This window comes from Sinocyclocheilus grahami, unplaced genomic scaffold, assembly GCF_001515645.1.
Source record: "Sinocyclocheilus grahami isolate Dianchi unplaced genomic scaffold, SAMN03320097.WGS_v1.1 scaffold116.1, whole genome shotgun sequence".
Classification (NCBI taxonomy): Eukaryota; Metazoa; Chordata; class Actinopteri; order Cypriniformes; family Cyprinidae; genus Sinocyclocheilus; species Sinocyclocheilus grahami.
In genome coordinates this window covers 661,582-675,619 of record NW_015505295.1, presented here as the reverse complement: position 1 = coordinate 675,619, position 14,038 = coordinate 661,582, and the positions used below count along the sequence as shown (strand labels likewise).

The following is a 14,038-nucleotide window of genomic DNA, read 5'->3' as shown; positions in this document are numbered from 1 at the left end:
AAAGATTCCTAAATGCATCTACTTCTGGAAGGCCAAATAAAGTGCTTTTGCTTTCGCCTAGAAACACACAGCGTCTTCCTGACATGGCTGCTTCAACACTAACTGCGGTTACTGAAACCACGCCTTCTTTCTTTGCGTGCACATTTGGGCGGCATTATGCAAATATTTCCACATAGTTGAGGTAGATATGTGGGGGTGTTTTAGGGGGGGGCGTGGCAGAGTCTTAACTTTGATAAAGAATATCTCTTTGGATTTCAGACTTTAGTCTTTGCAACTTCAGGGATCTTATCTATGCACAATCAGCTTGTAACACTCCAAAGAGAAAGGAAAACTTGAAATCGCATCATATGACCCCTTTAAGTGGAATAGACGAGTCCAAAAAAGCTTATAATGGCTGGATCTGGATGCTGCGCCCACGCCTTCACTCACAACTCTCTCAAGCTTCGTTAACTCCTCCAGCGTGTCGCAGCGATCATTTTCATACCAGGGACGCTAAACATTCTTGCAAACTGTCTAAACCGAATAATACAAGTCATGCAGGCATTCATATGTGGAGTTTAACAGCAAATTAGTCATTCAAAGAACACATTTTATTTTTGAACATGAAAAATTTACCGAGGTCCGGACCTCGGTGGCCTCATAGCTGGTTAGGGGCCTGTCCACAAGCTGTCATTTTCGCAGACTGGCTTCAATATAAGCTGTTTTTAGACTAACGAGAAAGTTTTGAGCTATGAAACTTACAGGATGTTTTTAATAGTACAATGACTTATATGTGAAAAGATTAAGGGAATTTTGGTGGCTGTTTGACCAATCAAATGAAATAGACGTTTCAGTGCCGCCCACATGAAATGAAATATCTAAGCCATAAACCGATTTGTAAACCACAAACAAAATAAGAGACGTCGAGCCAAAATCTCGTTTTCCATTTGTTAAACAAAACGAAAAAAATGAGCCATCTTCCCATTTCTTGAGTGTATGTTCCTCCAAGGAATGCAAACATTTAATTTTTGGTTCATAACTGAATGAATCAGATGATACACTGAATGATACAGAGGAAGGATTTGGCATTTTATGTGTGTTATTAAAGAAATGCTATAGGTCTTTAAATTAAAAAAATGCTCAAATAACCTTTTCCCATTTTTTCCACTTTTTAGAATGCATATTTCTTTTCAGCAGCTCATAACTGGAACGATTTTACTCGTGTTTTCTTCGGCTATAAAAAGATACAGCTTACGTGATTGGACTCTATCACAATACGTTCACACATAACTGTTTATTTATTTAATTTGACCCATACGTTGATTCTTCACGTTCGCACTCTCCACCACAGTAGGCGGCGCTGTGCCACGAACCGTCGACGCTGAGCGAGAGACGAGGAAGAACTGGCATTTTGCCTTTCAAATAATCAGAGTCGCCCACCGTCCATCATCTCTGCTGTTGTGAAAGCGCTTTGCGAGTAAGGTGCGTTGTGTTTCGAATATTTGCCGATTTTTATTATCGAACGAATGAAAGTAGTCGTTTTTTCCATTGAAAAGTTGTCTTAGTCGTGTTAGCAGGCAGCTAACAAAAATCGCCAGTGCCTCACATTTTACCTGGAACTACAAAAGCTCGCGGGCTTCACTGTAACGTTACATGATGGCAGCCAGTCTACTGCATCCGCTCTTTTATGCCTGTTATACTGCGTGAAATAGTGTATATTTTTAACTCATTTAGAATTTAAACACAATGTTTTGTAATCTGTAAGATCTCGCTGTAAAAACGATGTAGTATTTTTCATGCTGTGATAAAGATGTAAGTTAGCCGATTCGTTGGCGAGATGGGTTTTCTATTGTCTCGAGTCTGCAACTGTGCTTCAGTCGATGCGGTCCGTTTTCAAATAAACCTCTCACACAATTATCAAAAAAAAAACATGCAACTCATATCTCCTCCATTCTTATGAAAAGGGTTTTTAGTGAGTGCATTTTCATATTTAAATATTTGTTTGTGTGTATATAATTAACGTACATGTTTTTTTAGCTGTTTTAGCGCTTTCTTAGCCAAAAACAGCATTTAATTCAGTTGTGTAATTTTAATTTACTTCCGTATTTTTTGCTATTATTTTTTTTTACAAACGATTTTTATCATCTAAAAACTATAATATTAATAGCCTTAGCATTATTTTATCAGTTGTGAATGAACTTTATAAATAGATTCAGTGAAGTTGTTGAATGGTTAATATTTTGTAATTAAACACAATAGTCCTAAGTGCCAAACAAATATATTAAATAATATCTTGTAAATAATAATTGATTTTGATCACCTAGACTTAAAGTCTGTTTTATATTAATTTATTCCTTTTTCATTGTCTGCAGTAAACTTATTTAAAGCTGCAGTCCGTAATCAATATTTGAGCAAGCACATAACCAGCCAGCGTTCAAAACTATCGCCTTACTTCATCCTGTTTCACAACTGTTAGCTTATAATAATGTTTTTCATTTGAGTGGTTCGGGTAGGTTTTCGCGGGAAATTCGAGCATGCTGCCGCGTCGTTACGCCACGTATGTAAACATAAAGAAGTTGTCCCTATATCACATGTGAGGGTCCTGCAGGTGGCCAATCGTTTATAGCCTTTTCTCACATCAGCTGAAATAATTAAATTTATCATTTTAATGGCAGATTGTAATCCAGAAAGGATTGTGTTTAAGAAACACATGTGAATTAAATTAAATTATATTGCAGTTTTAAATGGGCTTCTGATTATTACAGATAGCCTGGGATTACACAAGATTTGTATTTTAAAGACAACCAGTCGGAAGGGAGCTTTTTGGGTTAAAAGAATTTAATATGAAATTTGATTGGTATGACAATTAGATATTAGACTGTACAGAAATTTATATCTACTCTCTTATACACACTATAATCACATAGTCACGTAACGCTGATGTTGTTAACATAAACAATTTGAGAAAGTATAACAATAATAATAATTTGCACGGTTTGATGTGATATGAGCTAATTTAGATTAAATCGCCATTGGTAGCTCGATTTATGCTTTTTTCCTCAGTTGGTCAGAACAAACGTGGCAGACTTGTTACTAACTTGTTCAGATGACAATATACGGTGAAAATTCTTATTTGGGTCGTATATTCCAAGACGTTGGCTAGAATCTGTGATTGTGAAGTACAGTAAATATCCACACTGGTGCGGTGACTGAGTGCCACACATACTCCTCAAAACATTAGATTCATCTGCGCTGCTCCAGCGCAGATGAATCTAATGTTTTGAGGAGTGTGTGCCGGTGCAATTAGATGAATCTAATGTTTTGAGGAGCACGTGCCGGTGCAAAACCCACGCAACGAAGATAATTCCGCAAACCGCTGCAATTGCAGGATTTCAAAAAGAGATGGTGACAGAGGCAAAACTTAAGGACTGCATTTCATTGAACAATTCCACCTTTGTAAAATTAGTTTTCTTTTAAGAATATAAAATAATTAAAGTTGTACACAAGATGGTGGGGGAAATTTGCTTTGCTTGTTGTTGTACATTTGCACAAAAATTGTTTTTTGTGGTAAATTGTAAATTCTGGTTTTGGAGGGAAAACAATATGAAGTGTCAATTCAAGTGCTTAATTCAAATAATGTCTTGTATCTTCATCTCAAACCATTTTCTCCCTCTCATCTTGTTGTTTTCAGATTCTCAGCACCAAACAGAAGAGTGTGGCACTGATACGCCTGAAGTTGTGAGCGAGAAGCTGCAACGTGATGGAGGTTGAGAATAAAGAAGGAACCGAGAGCCCTCTGCCCAACGGCAGCACCCATCCACCCAAACGTGGACGAGGCAGACCACGGGGGTCGCTCAATAAGAAGTTCACTACCGAGAAAGCGCCGACACACAATGCCAGGCCATCTAAAAAGGTGGACTTCTTTTCTCCCGACATAGTCATAAAGACCAAGGTGAGGAAACGTGGTCGACCAAAGAAGATAAAAATGCCCGGCAGGCCGAGAAAGATCCCGCTCACACCTGAGGAAGAATCAGAGAGACTTCACAGGTTGAGTTTACAGCGCAAGAGGAGACTGTCAAAGCCGCTCGGAAGACCACGCATTCATCCCATCGCCGAAGATCCCAAGGTAAAAAGAGGAAGGGGCAGACCACGAGGGTCACCCAATAAGAAGGTCACTGCCAAGAAACACAGTGCCAGGCCATCAAACAAGATGAACAACTTTTCACCTGACAAAGACACAGAGACCAATGTGAAGAAACGTGGTCGACCAAAAAAGATAAAACTGCCTGGTAGGCCAAGAAAGATCCCGCTCACGCCTGAGGAAGAATCAGAGAGACTTCACAGGTTGAGTTTACAGCGCAAGCGAAGACTGTCAAAGCCGCTCGGAAGACCACGCATTCATCCCATCACCAAAAGTCCCAAGGTAAAAAGAGGTAGAGGAAGACCACGCAAGTACGGTGCCAAATCCGGTTCGCAAAGTGGCGGAGCCAAACAAGCTGGCGTTGAAATCAGCCTTGATGCCGCCAGCGGCCCTCCACGAAAGAGAGGGAGGCCAGCGGGCTCGTTGAAGAAAAAGAGGGGTTGTCCTGCAGGTTCTACCAAGGTTGCAAGCGGAGACAGTCAAAGCCCCTTGGAAAACCAAGCATAAATCCCATCATCGAAGGTCCCAAGGTAAAAAGGGCAAGAGGAAGACCGCACAAGTATGGCGCTAAATCTAGTTCGTAAAGTGGCAGAGACAAATTAGCTAGCGTCAAAATCAGCCTTGATGTCGCCAATGGTCCTCCACGAAAGAGAGGGAGGCCTCAATGTCTTGTTTTAATGGATAAGGTAGAGAAAATCTACAATTGCAAATTGTGTTTGGAAAGATGGGAATATACAATGCTGAAGAAATCATATAAAAAAAGAAAAAAGAGTGAGATGAGGACTATTAATGTCTACAACCTCTTGTTTTTCTTCATTCTGCGTTTGAAGGACGTTTCCCAGCTCTGGAGAAAATGTCACTATAATAGGGAAGTTAAAGGGATAGTTCACCCAAAAATTAAAATGTTATGTTTATCTGCTTACCCCCAGGGCATCCAAGATGTAGGTGACTTTGTTTCTTCAGTAGAACACAAATTATGATTTTTAAGTCCAGGCGTTGCAGTCTATCAGTCATATAATGCATGGCAATGGTAACAAAATCTAGCTGAGAGTAAAAAAACATGCACAGACAAATCCAAATTAAACCCTGTGGCTCGTGACGACACATTGATGTCCTAAGACACGAAACGTTCGGTTTGTGCCAGAAACTGAACAGTATTTATATCATTTTTTTACCTCTGATTCACCGCAATGTCCAACTTCCTTGAGCGCATGCACGGCATCCGGTGCGTGAGGTGTGTACGCTCTCTGGCGTAGTTTACGTTAATGGTGTAAAGTGTGTTGATATCCAGCCGAAGAGCAATCAACCATAACTTCAGGCGAGCAGGCTCAGAAGTTGGGAATACGTGGAAAGTCACCACTCCCGAATGAGTTCGCGCGAGAGAACGTAATCTTTTAGTTTTAAGTTGGTTTGAACAATCCGGATAAGCGCAAGTAAGTACCATTTTGATTAGCCATCGTACCTACAATGACTGCACTGTGTAAACAATGAGTGACGTATACACGCAAGAGATCACTTCCGGCGCTTATGTAAACTACGCCAGAGCGCGTACACACCTCACGCCGTGCGTGCACTCAAGGAAGTTGGACATTGCGGTGAATCAGAGGTAAAAAATGATATAAATACTGTTCGGTTTCTGGCACAAACCGATCGTTTCGTGTCTTAGGACATCAATGTGTCGTCACGAGCCACAGGGTTTATTTGGATTTGGCTTTGCATGATTTTTTTTTCTCCTAGATTTTTTTACCATTGCCATGCATTATACGACTGATAGACTGCAACGGCTGGAGTTAAAAATCATAATTTGTGTTCTACTGAAGAAACAAAGTCACCTACATCTTGGATGCCCTGGGGGTAAGCAGATAAACATCAAATTTTCATTTTTGGGTGAACTATCCCTTTAAGCACCCATCAGAGACTATAGACTAGTTATTTTCACTTAATGTATCTTGAAAATCCAGTGTGTTTTTCTACTCTATGATGTGCTGGATGGACTTACTGTCTTAACAAAATACAAATTTAGTCACATTATTTGATAGAATATCAGCCAATTTGCATTCCCTCATTCATCATCATACATTTAAATGGATAGCATACAATAAAGGCAATCAAATGATATGTACCTCTGTCTTCTATTGAATAAATTGTTATACTTTTATTGCCTATGTAGTTTTATTTTATTTTTTTCATAAAATACTTGATGCATTTAAGTTGTCTCTCACTTTGTATTCAATCCTATTATGCAGAAATATTTCCTTCCTTAAAAATAATGCTTTAATCTTTCTGGCATCAAATTTAAGTGAACAGCATAGTTCACACACTCGGGTAAGTGTATTCTTTATTAGTATTCCCCAAGTATACTTTTAGTTCAAGTGTATTTTCTAAGTTACTATCAGTGGTAGTATTCTTATATGTGTACTTATATAAATATATTGGATATTGGCTCATTTTTTTATTGAACATATACACCAGATTTCTTTTCAGTGCATACTTAAAGTGCAAAACCCATATATAGCCTAAATATAGCAAGCTATAAGTATGATGATACGTTTACTTATTTGCAATACAAGAAAAAGATGTCAAATAATTATGTACTCAGTTTAAATTAAACTTAAAAAGTTGACCAACTAGTTCAAGTTTATAAGAAAACAAGTCAGCTTTGGGGTGAAATTGCTTTCCTTACTAAGTTCATTTTATTAATCTTTAGTTGAGTTCTTATATATATATATATTTATTGTGTGAGAAATGTATTTTAAAACTAATAAACTGGAACATGTCAATTTAAAAGATGTATACCTAGAATTCTTAATTACACATGTTTTAATTACATCTGATCAACCGATTAAGTAAAGAAGTATAGGACAAACATGCTGCTTTCTGTATATTTTGCCTATAGGCTACTTGTCCGTTGATCGATATATAATCAAAAATAAATGAATAAATAATGTGTAATTGAGAATATGCTTAAGTAGGCATATAATTTTGTTAGGTAGCCTGTCTGTGATAAGTTCATAAAACATAAACTGACAGTATGCAATCCTATTTTTAGTTTAAAAGAAAAACATACCTGAATAATACAAATAATAAATCTAAACAATAATTCAGGTACATTTGGTTTTATATGTATTTGCAGAGCCAGAAACTTACTCCAAGACTTATCTAAGAACATAACCTCAAAAACGATTACACATGTGATTTTTTTGTATTTATGCTTTTAGAGAAGTTCTTATGGTGGTAAATCATAAAACAGGGATTAAATAATATATGATGTTACTGAAATATAGGGATTAAACAATATTATACAATATATTACATTACTATATCATTATTATATATGTATAATATATATATTACAGTCAGTATATATTATTATATATTGCATATATTACTGTTTTACCTCTTGTAATGTTGAAGCTTTTTTGTTCTTTCTCTTTCAACCAAACGACAACGTCCTCCGAAATCCCGCCCCCCAAGAGCTCAGCAAACCGGATGTTAGCAAACCGAAACGCGGCAAATGATTGAAAAGCAGAACGCGTTTCTGATTGGCTAAAAAGGGCGGGCTATGCTTTTTTTTGTTGAACTGTGTGCAGAGAGACAGATGTGATATCTCAGGCCATCTAAGTTTGATCTGACAGACAATAGGGGCATTTTATGTGTTATTAAAGAAATGCCATATGGTCTTTAAATAAAAATAAAAAATGCTCAAAGGAAGTTTAATTACTTTTCAATTTTTTCACTTTTTAGAATTGGCAAATTCCTATTCAAGAACTCATAACTGGAATTTTTGTAGTCGTGTGTTCTTCAGCTATACATTGATACAGCTTACGTGATTTGATTGGACTCTTTCACATTACATTTACACACACACTCGCACTCAACTGCTTTATTTCTTTATTTAATACGTTCATTCTTCACGTTCACGTTCGCACTCTCCACCACAGTAGGCGGCGCTGTGCCACGAACCGTCGACGCTGAGCGAGAGACGAGGAAGAACTGGCATTGCCTTTCAAATAATCAGAGTCGCCCGCCCACTGTCCGATGCTGTTTGCATCGAAAATATTGTCGAATGCATGAAAAAGATCATCTCTGCTGTTGTGAAAGCGCTTTGCGAGTAAGGTGCGTTGTGTTTCGAATATTTGCCGTTTTTTATTATCGAACGAATGAAAGTAGTGTCTTTTTCCATTGAAAAGTTGTCTTAGTCGTGTTAGCAGGCAGCTAACAAAAATCGCCAGTGCCTCACATTTTACCTGGAACTACAAAAGCTCGCGGGCTTCACTGTAACGTTACATGATGGCAGCCAGTCTACTGCATCCGCTCTTTTATGCCTGTTATACTGCATGAAATCGTTCGTATTTTAAATTATTTTGACGAATTTTGCGTTATTGCTCCATAAAAATTAAACGAGCAGAATATTATCGTCAATATTTTGTAATATGTAAGATCTCGCGGTAAAAAACGATGCAGTTTTTTTCATGCTGTGATAAAGCTGTACATTTGCACCCGTTAAGCCTGCATGAAGTAGACTAGCAGCGTGTTCGAACTTCTCTAGCCGATTCCTTTCTGTTGTCAATACTGAGATGGCTTTTCTATTGTCTCGAGTCTGCAAACAGCGCTTCAGTCGATTCGGTCTGTTTTCAAATAAATTGCTCACAAAATAAAATAAAAAAACACCATTGCACCTCATATCCTCTCCAATTTTATGAAAATGGTTTTTAGTGAGTGCATTTTTATGTTTAAATATTCGTTTAAATATGAAATATTATGGTACGATTTTAGCGCTTTCTTTCTTAGCCAAAAACAGCATTTAATTCAGTTGCGTAATTTTTATTTACTTCCATATTTTTTTACTATGATTTTTTTTTTTTTTTTTACAAACTATTTTTTAAAACCAATATCAACACCCTAATAGTTTAACATCATTATATCTGTTGTGAATGAACTATATAAATGGATTTGGTGAAGTTGTTGAATCGTTATATAATTAAACCCAATCGTTATATATATATATATATATATTAGTAAATAAAGAGAGATGAAGTCTTTTTTTATATTAATTTATTTGAGGTTTCAATAAATAGGTTCATATTTGCTTTTTTCCTTTCATTGTACGTTTTTTGTTTGGCTGTGCCGTAAACTTATTTTACTTTTATTTACATTTTATTGAACATTTCCACCTATGTAAAATTAGCGTTTCTTTTTTAAGAATATAAAATAAAAGTTGTATGCTTGAAAATACAAGGTATGCAAACAGCTTGCTCGTTGTTGTTTTACGTTTGCGCAAAAATAGTGTATTGTAGAAAATAATCAATTCTGGTTTTGGAGGGAAAACTATATTGAGGTATATTCAAGTGCTTAACTCAAAACACTAGCTTGCTCTATTCTTTTTCCTATTCTATCTGTTTTCTTTTTATTTATTATATAATTAAAAAAAACCTTGCTACGTGTTATTCGTTAAGCTAACTGAGACTTGTCATAGCACATTGCTCTTTTGTTGATTTTGATTGCTTCCATTGTCCTCATTTGTAAGTCGCTTTGGATAAAAGCGTCTGTGTAAATGTCTTGTATCTTCATCTCAAACCATTTTCTCCCTCTCATCTTGTTGTTTTCAGATTCTCAGCACCAAACAGAAGAGTGTGGCACTGATACGCCTGAAGTTGTGAGCGAGAAGCTGCAACGTGATGGAGGTTGAGAATAAAGAAGGAACCGAGAGCCCTCTGCCCAACGGCAGCACCCATCCACCCAAACGTGGACGAGGCAGACCACGGGGGTCGCTCAATAAGAAGTTCACTACCGAGAAAGCGCCGACACACAATGCCAGGCCATCTAAAAAGGTGGACTTCTTTTCTCCCGACATAGTCATAAAGACCAAGGTGAGGAAACGTGGTCGACCAAAGAAGATAAAAATGCCCGGCAGGCCGAGAAAGATCCCGCTCACACCTGAGGAAGAATCAGAGAGACTTCACAGGTTGAGTTTACAGCGCAAGCGGAGACTGTCAAAGCCGCTCGGAAGACCACGCATTCATCCCATCGCCGAAGATACCAAGGTAAAAAGAGGTAGAGGAAGACCACGCAAGTACGGTGCCAAATCCGGTTCGCAAAGTGGCAGAGCCAAACAAGCTGGCGTCGAAAACAGCCTTGATGCCGCCAACGGTTCTCCACGAAAAAGAGGGAGGCCAGCGGGCTCGTTGAAGAGAAAGAGGGGTCGTCCTGCAGGTTCTACCAAGGTTGCCAAGATCGCCAGGGCCTCAGATGGAACCCCAAAAAGGAGAGGCCGCCCTCCAGGCTCTCCCAACAAGGTGAAGAAGATTCAGCAGGCTGACGGATCTCCTCGCAAGAGGGGCCGTCCCCCAGGCTCTGGCACCAAATTGAAGGTCATTCAACGAAACACCGACGGAACTCCTCGCAAGAGAGGCCGGCCTCCAGGTTCTGGCAAAAAGGTCAAGATTGTCGAACATAAAGTCGGAGACACTCCCCGCAAGAGAGGCCGACCTCCAGGTACCGGAAAAGTCAAGGCACGTGCCGCAGAAGGTGGAGAGACGGGAGGTGAGAACGCCGATGGCGCTGCTCCACGTCGTAAGAGAGGACGTCCAAGCAAAGTCAGACTCGCAGTCGTGCTCGAAAAACTCCCCATGGCATCAGCGGAGGAAGACGAAGAGGAGACCGATGCACCCTCTCCCAAACAATCCCGCACCTCTGATGATTCGTCGCAAAATCCAAACGATGATGATGAAGACACCAGGGTGAGCGAGAACGACGCAGACCCAGAAGACGAAGAAGATGACGACGATGACGCCATTGATTGTTCAAAAGTGAACAACACAAGCGAGAACGAGATGGTGGGCAAATTCAAAAAAAAGAAATGAAGAGATAAGGGGCTTCATTGAAAATTGGTGGGTATATTTTTCGAAGGGTTTTAATAGGCTATGTCAATAATTTTTTTGCATTTTTTTTGCATTTTTTTTTTTTTATCTGACAAAGTGTGCTTTTGATGTTGCCTGCCATGCCAGACAATTTTTTTTCTTCTTTTTCTTTTTTTTGTTTTTTTTGTTTTTGAAGCTCGTTAACCGAAATGTTTGCTCGCAGTATGATTGAGCACAATTGTTTTTTTGTTTTGTTTTTGCATGGGGAAAAAATATATTTTGTCTGCGTAATAATTAAGCATGCAAACTCGAAGGACAGGTATGTAGCCTGTTAACATCATGGGATCCAAAAAGATGATGCACAATTAACGGTTCCATTGAAAACGTTATCATGCTAAGCACACCTTATTGGTTACCAATGACTTGTGCCAATAATTTCAGAGCAACTACCAAACTAGACTGTTTCAGATGTAGTATCCTCATACCTGTGCAGTAGTCCGTGTGCACAGGATTTTAAGATACTCAAGGCTAATTTTTAAAATTTAAATTGCCCAGATGGTTTTTAGTCAATGTAGTAGTGGCTGTGAAAATCTGCTGCTTTTTCGAGGATGACGGTTAAGTGCGTCTTTTGCTGTAGTTTTATTTCTTTTATCATCGTCGGTTCATTCATACTTAAACTCTGTAAAATCAGTCCCGCCGAGTTCAGTGTTTTATAGTGAAACAGTCTTATTTTATGCTTCGTATCATCAGATCTTTGTCTGATAGTTCGGTCATATATAGGTGTTGAGTGCTTCGTTTACGACAACCCCTCATTTTTGCTAAAATATTGTGATTGCTTCGTTTTTAAGACATGCCGTTGTTTTTCAAAATGTGAATACATACAAAATTCTGCTTCGACAGTAGGCTCATGGATCCTGGTTTTTAATTTTCATATCATTTATGGCTTTTTATATACATTTCTTGTTGCTCCTGTCTTTTTGAACTTTATCTCATGTAACCGTTTTTTTTTTCTCCTTGATTTGTTTAGTTTGTGTAAAAGCGTAGACCTCTCTTGCTATAAACCGTAGATCTTGTCTTGATTAATTTTCATGTATGATTTAGCTTTAATCTCTATGTACCAGTAGATGCTGAAAACAGATTGTTTTAGCTGAGAACTTGCATCTAGAAATGTTCTTTCATGTTAATAAGACAGTTACTGTTCATACATGATTGTTCAATAGACATTAAGTGCATTTCATGTACACGCTTCCTAATTAGGTTACTCATTTGTGCTGTAGTACGAAACATTTCTGTATCACCGCTTTGTATGATTCATTTCACTTTGTGATTTGGATGAGCATTGTTGCTGATTAATAACCGATTAAATCATACCATATTCACCAAGTCTTCTTGTGCTCTTCATTTACTACAGTTGCATGTGATGTGAACTGTTCCAACTCTCTTTTCAGAGGTAACTTTGCTTCTGTATCCCCACCCGCTCACAAAAAAAAAACTACACAGGGGAGGAGCGAGAAACAGCATCAGCACTTTATTAGAATCCGCACATGGTGGGCAAGCAGACATGCTTTGAAATGAACCACGAGTAAGCAGCTTGGCTCCAAATGCTGAGGGACAGGAACTGTTATTTTATGCATCTCTGCAGTGCATGTTTACAAATGAATAGGTTGCATAAAACACAATGTAGTCAGTTTTATTTTTTATTTTTAAGGGAATAACATTCAATGTCCTGCATTAGGTTTGCAGTTTGGGTTAATGCTGAATGTAGGAGATATTATTCACACATAATGATCTTGCATTAAATTCCACATCAACAAGAGCAAATTGCCATAGTTTTAGGTGCTGGACAATATGTCCATAATACCCCAAAAATGTCCAGTTAAACCTACAATCACTATAATGAAGGTGGTTAAAGTGCCCATGTATATTTTACACAAACACATGCCGAGGTACATCCCTGAACATTTTCCTCTCCAGTGCTGATTAGGTATCTGCTCCCACACTGAATCCCAGATATTTACAAATACATTAAACTAGTCACATTATTTCTCTTTCATTTTGCATATCAGCAGTAGTTCATTCAACCCAAAGACATCATGTTGCCAGTAAAGTCAGGAGGTGCAAGGGGTTAATATGATCAGGATCTGAATTTCACCATTGATTTTTACCAATTTTTTAATAGTCACATTTATATTATCAATACATAAATCTAAATAAATTGCATTTGTGACCACACTTGTCACATTAATCTTGAATATATAAATATAAAAAAAAATCTACTTTAAAATATTTTATATTGTGATCACTGCTGTAATGTTAGATCTTTCTTTTACACCACATCGTACCATTAATGTAAAATTTTTTCATCCGTTTTTTCCTCCAGATCTGGCTGACATTAACGTCAAAGACATAACATCAAACAGCAAAAGTGACGATCTGTGATCAGATATACCCCTCAAGTCGACTGCAGATGCTTAAAACATCCTACAATCGTTCTCGTATGCTTTTTAAACGTTTTAAATCTTAAAATGAATTATAAAAATTGCGCTATCCATGTTTTAGAAGGAATTAACATCCTAAATCAATAGTCAATTTCAGACATTTAATTCACAGTCTTTACCGCTCTAAAACCATTCGGGTCTATAAAGGTCCATATTAAGAAGCGAAAACAAGTTGCTTCTAGGAGTCTATATGTGGAGGAGGGTAAAAACAATTCTAAAAAATATTCCTGTAATTTCTCATTGCAGTTGCACTTTGTTAATACTCTAACGATAGGACCACAGCTGTTGTTTCTGGGTAAACTAGTACACTTTGGCTTCTATGCATAAATGCATGACTTGATCCTAAACTCAAACTTAACTGAAGTTTGCGTTTCATTTTCCCTCTGTAGTTATTCATGGGTTCATTTGGACCAGTGCTACAGATCTGCATTATTGCATCACCCATTCTTTTGTATTATTTTTTTGGCCTAAAAAGGGCCAACACATTCTCCAATCTAAAACCATAAGTAGATATTCCTAACCGAAGGAGTTTTTGAGTAAGCTCGGGCACTGTTGCAAAG

General features: G+C 37.9%; 2 protein-coding genes across 5 annotated transcripts in view; both read left to right on the top strand.

The window, feature by feature from the left end:
* The window catches only part of LOC107589398 (uncharacterized), a 45,752-nt gene extending 40,702 nt beyond the window's left edge, over positions 1 to 5,050 (top strand). For 2 of the 3 annotated variants that reach the window (XM_016277818.1, XM_016277819.1), the window contains one exon: positions 3,671 to 5,050. In XM_016277818.1, the coding sequence (XP_016133304.1) occupies positions 3,740 to 4,627 (888 nt within the window). In that variant the 5' untranslated portion in view covers positions 3,671 to 3,739 and the 3' untranslated portion in view covers positions 4,628 to 5,050. Of the gene's footprint in view, positions 1 to 1,337; positions 1,462 to 3,670 lie in introns of those variants that run through there. The other variant, XM_016277817.1, reaches the window with a different exon arrangement.
* A 3,049-nt stretch (positions 5,051 to 8,099) lies between these two features.
* Positions 8,100 to 12,359, top strand: LOC107589397 (chromosomal protein D1-like). Of its 2 annotated transcripts, none has more exons than XM_016277816.1 (2): positions 8,100 to 8,231; positions 9,730 to 12,359. In XM_016277816.1, exon 2 carries the CDS (start codon positions 9,799 to 9,801, stop codon positions 10,981 to 10,983), a length of 1,185 nt encoding a protein of 394 aa, XP_016133302.1. In that variant the 5' UTR covers positions 8,100 to 8,231; positions 9,730 to 9,798; the 3' UTR covers positions 10,984 to 12,359. The 2 variants fall into 2 exon arrangements, with proteins under 2 accessions (XP_016133302.1, XP_016133301.1); XM_016277815.1 differs by having other exon boundaries at positions 8,101 to 8,236.
* The last annotated feature ends 1,679 nt before the right edge of the window (positions 12,360 to 14,038 follow it).

Coding starts and splice junctions, on each gene's coding strand:
- LOC107589397 (XM_016277816.1), top strand. CDS start 9,799: ATGGAGGTTGAGAATAAAGAAGGAACCGAGAGCCCTCTGCCCAACGGC.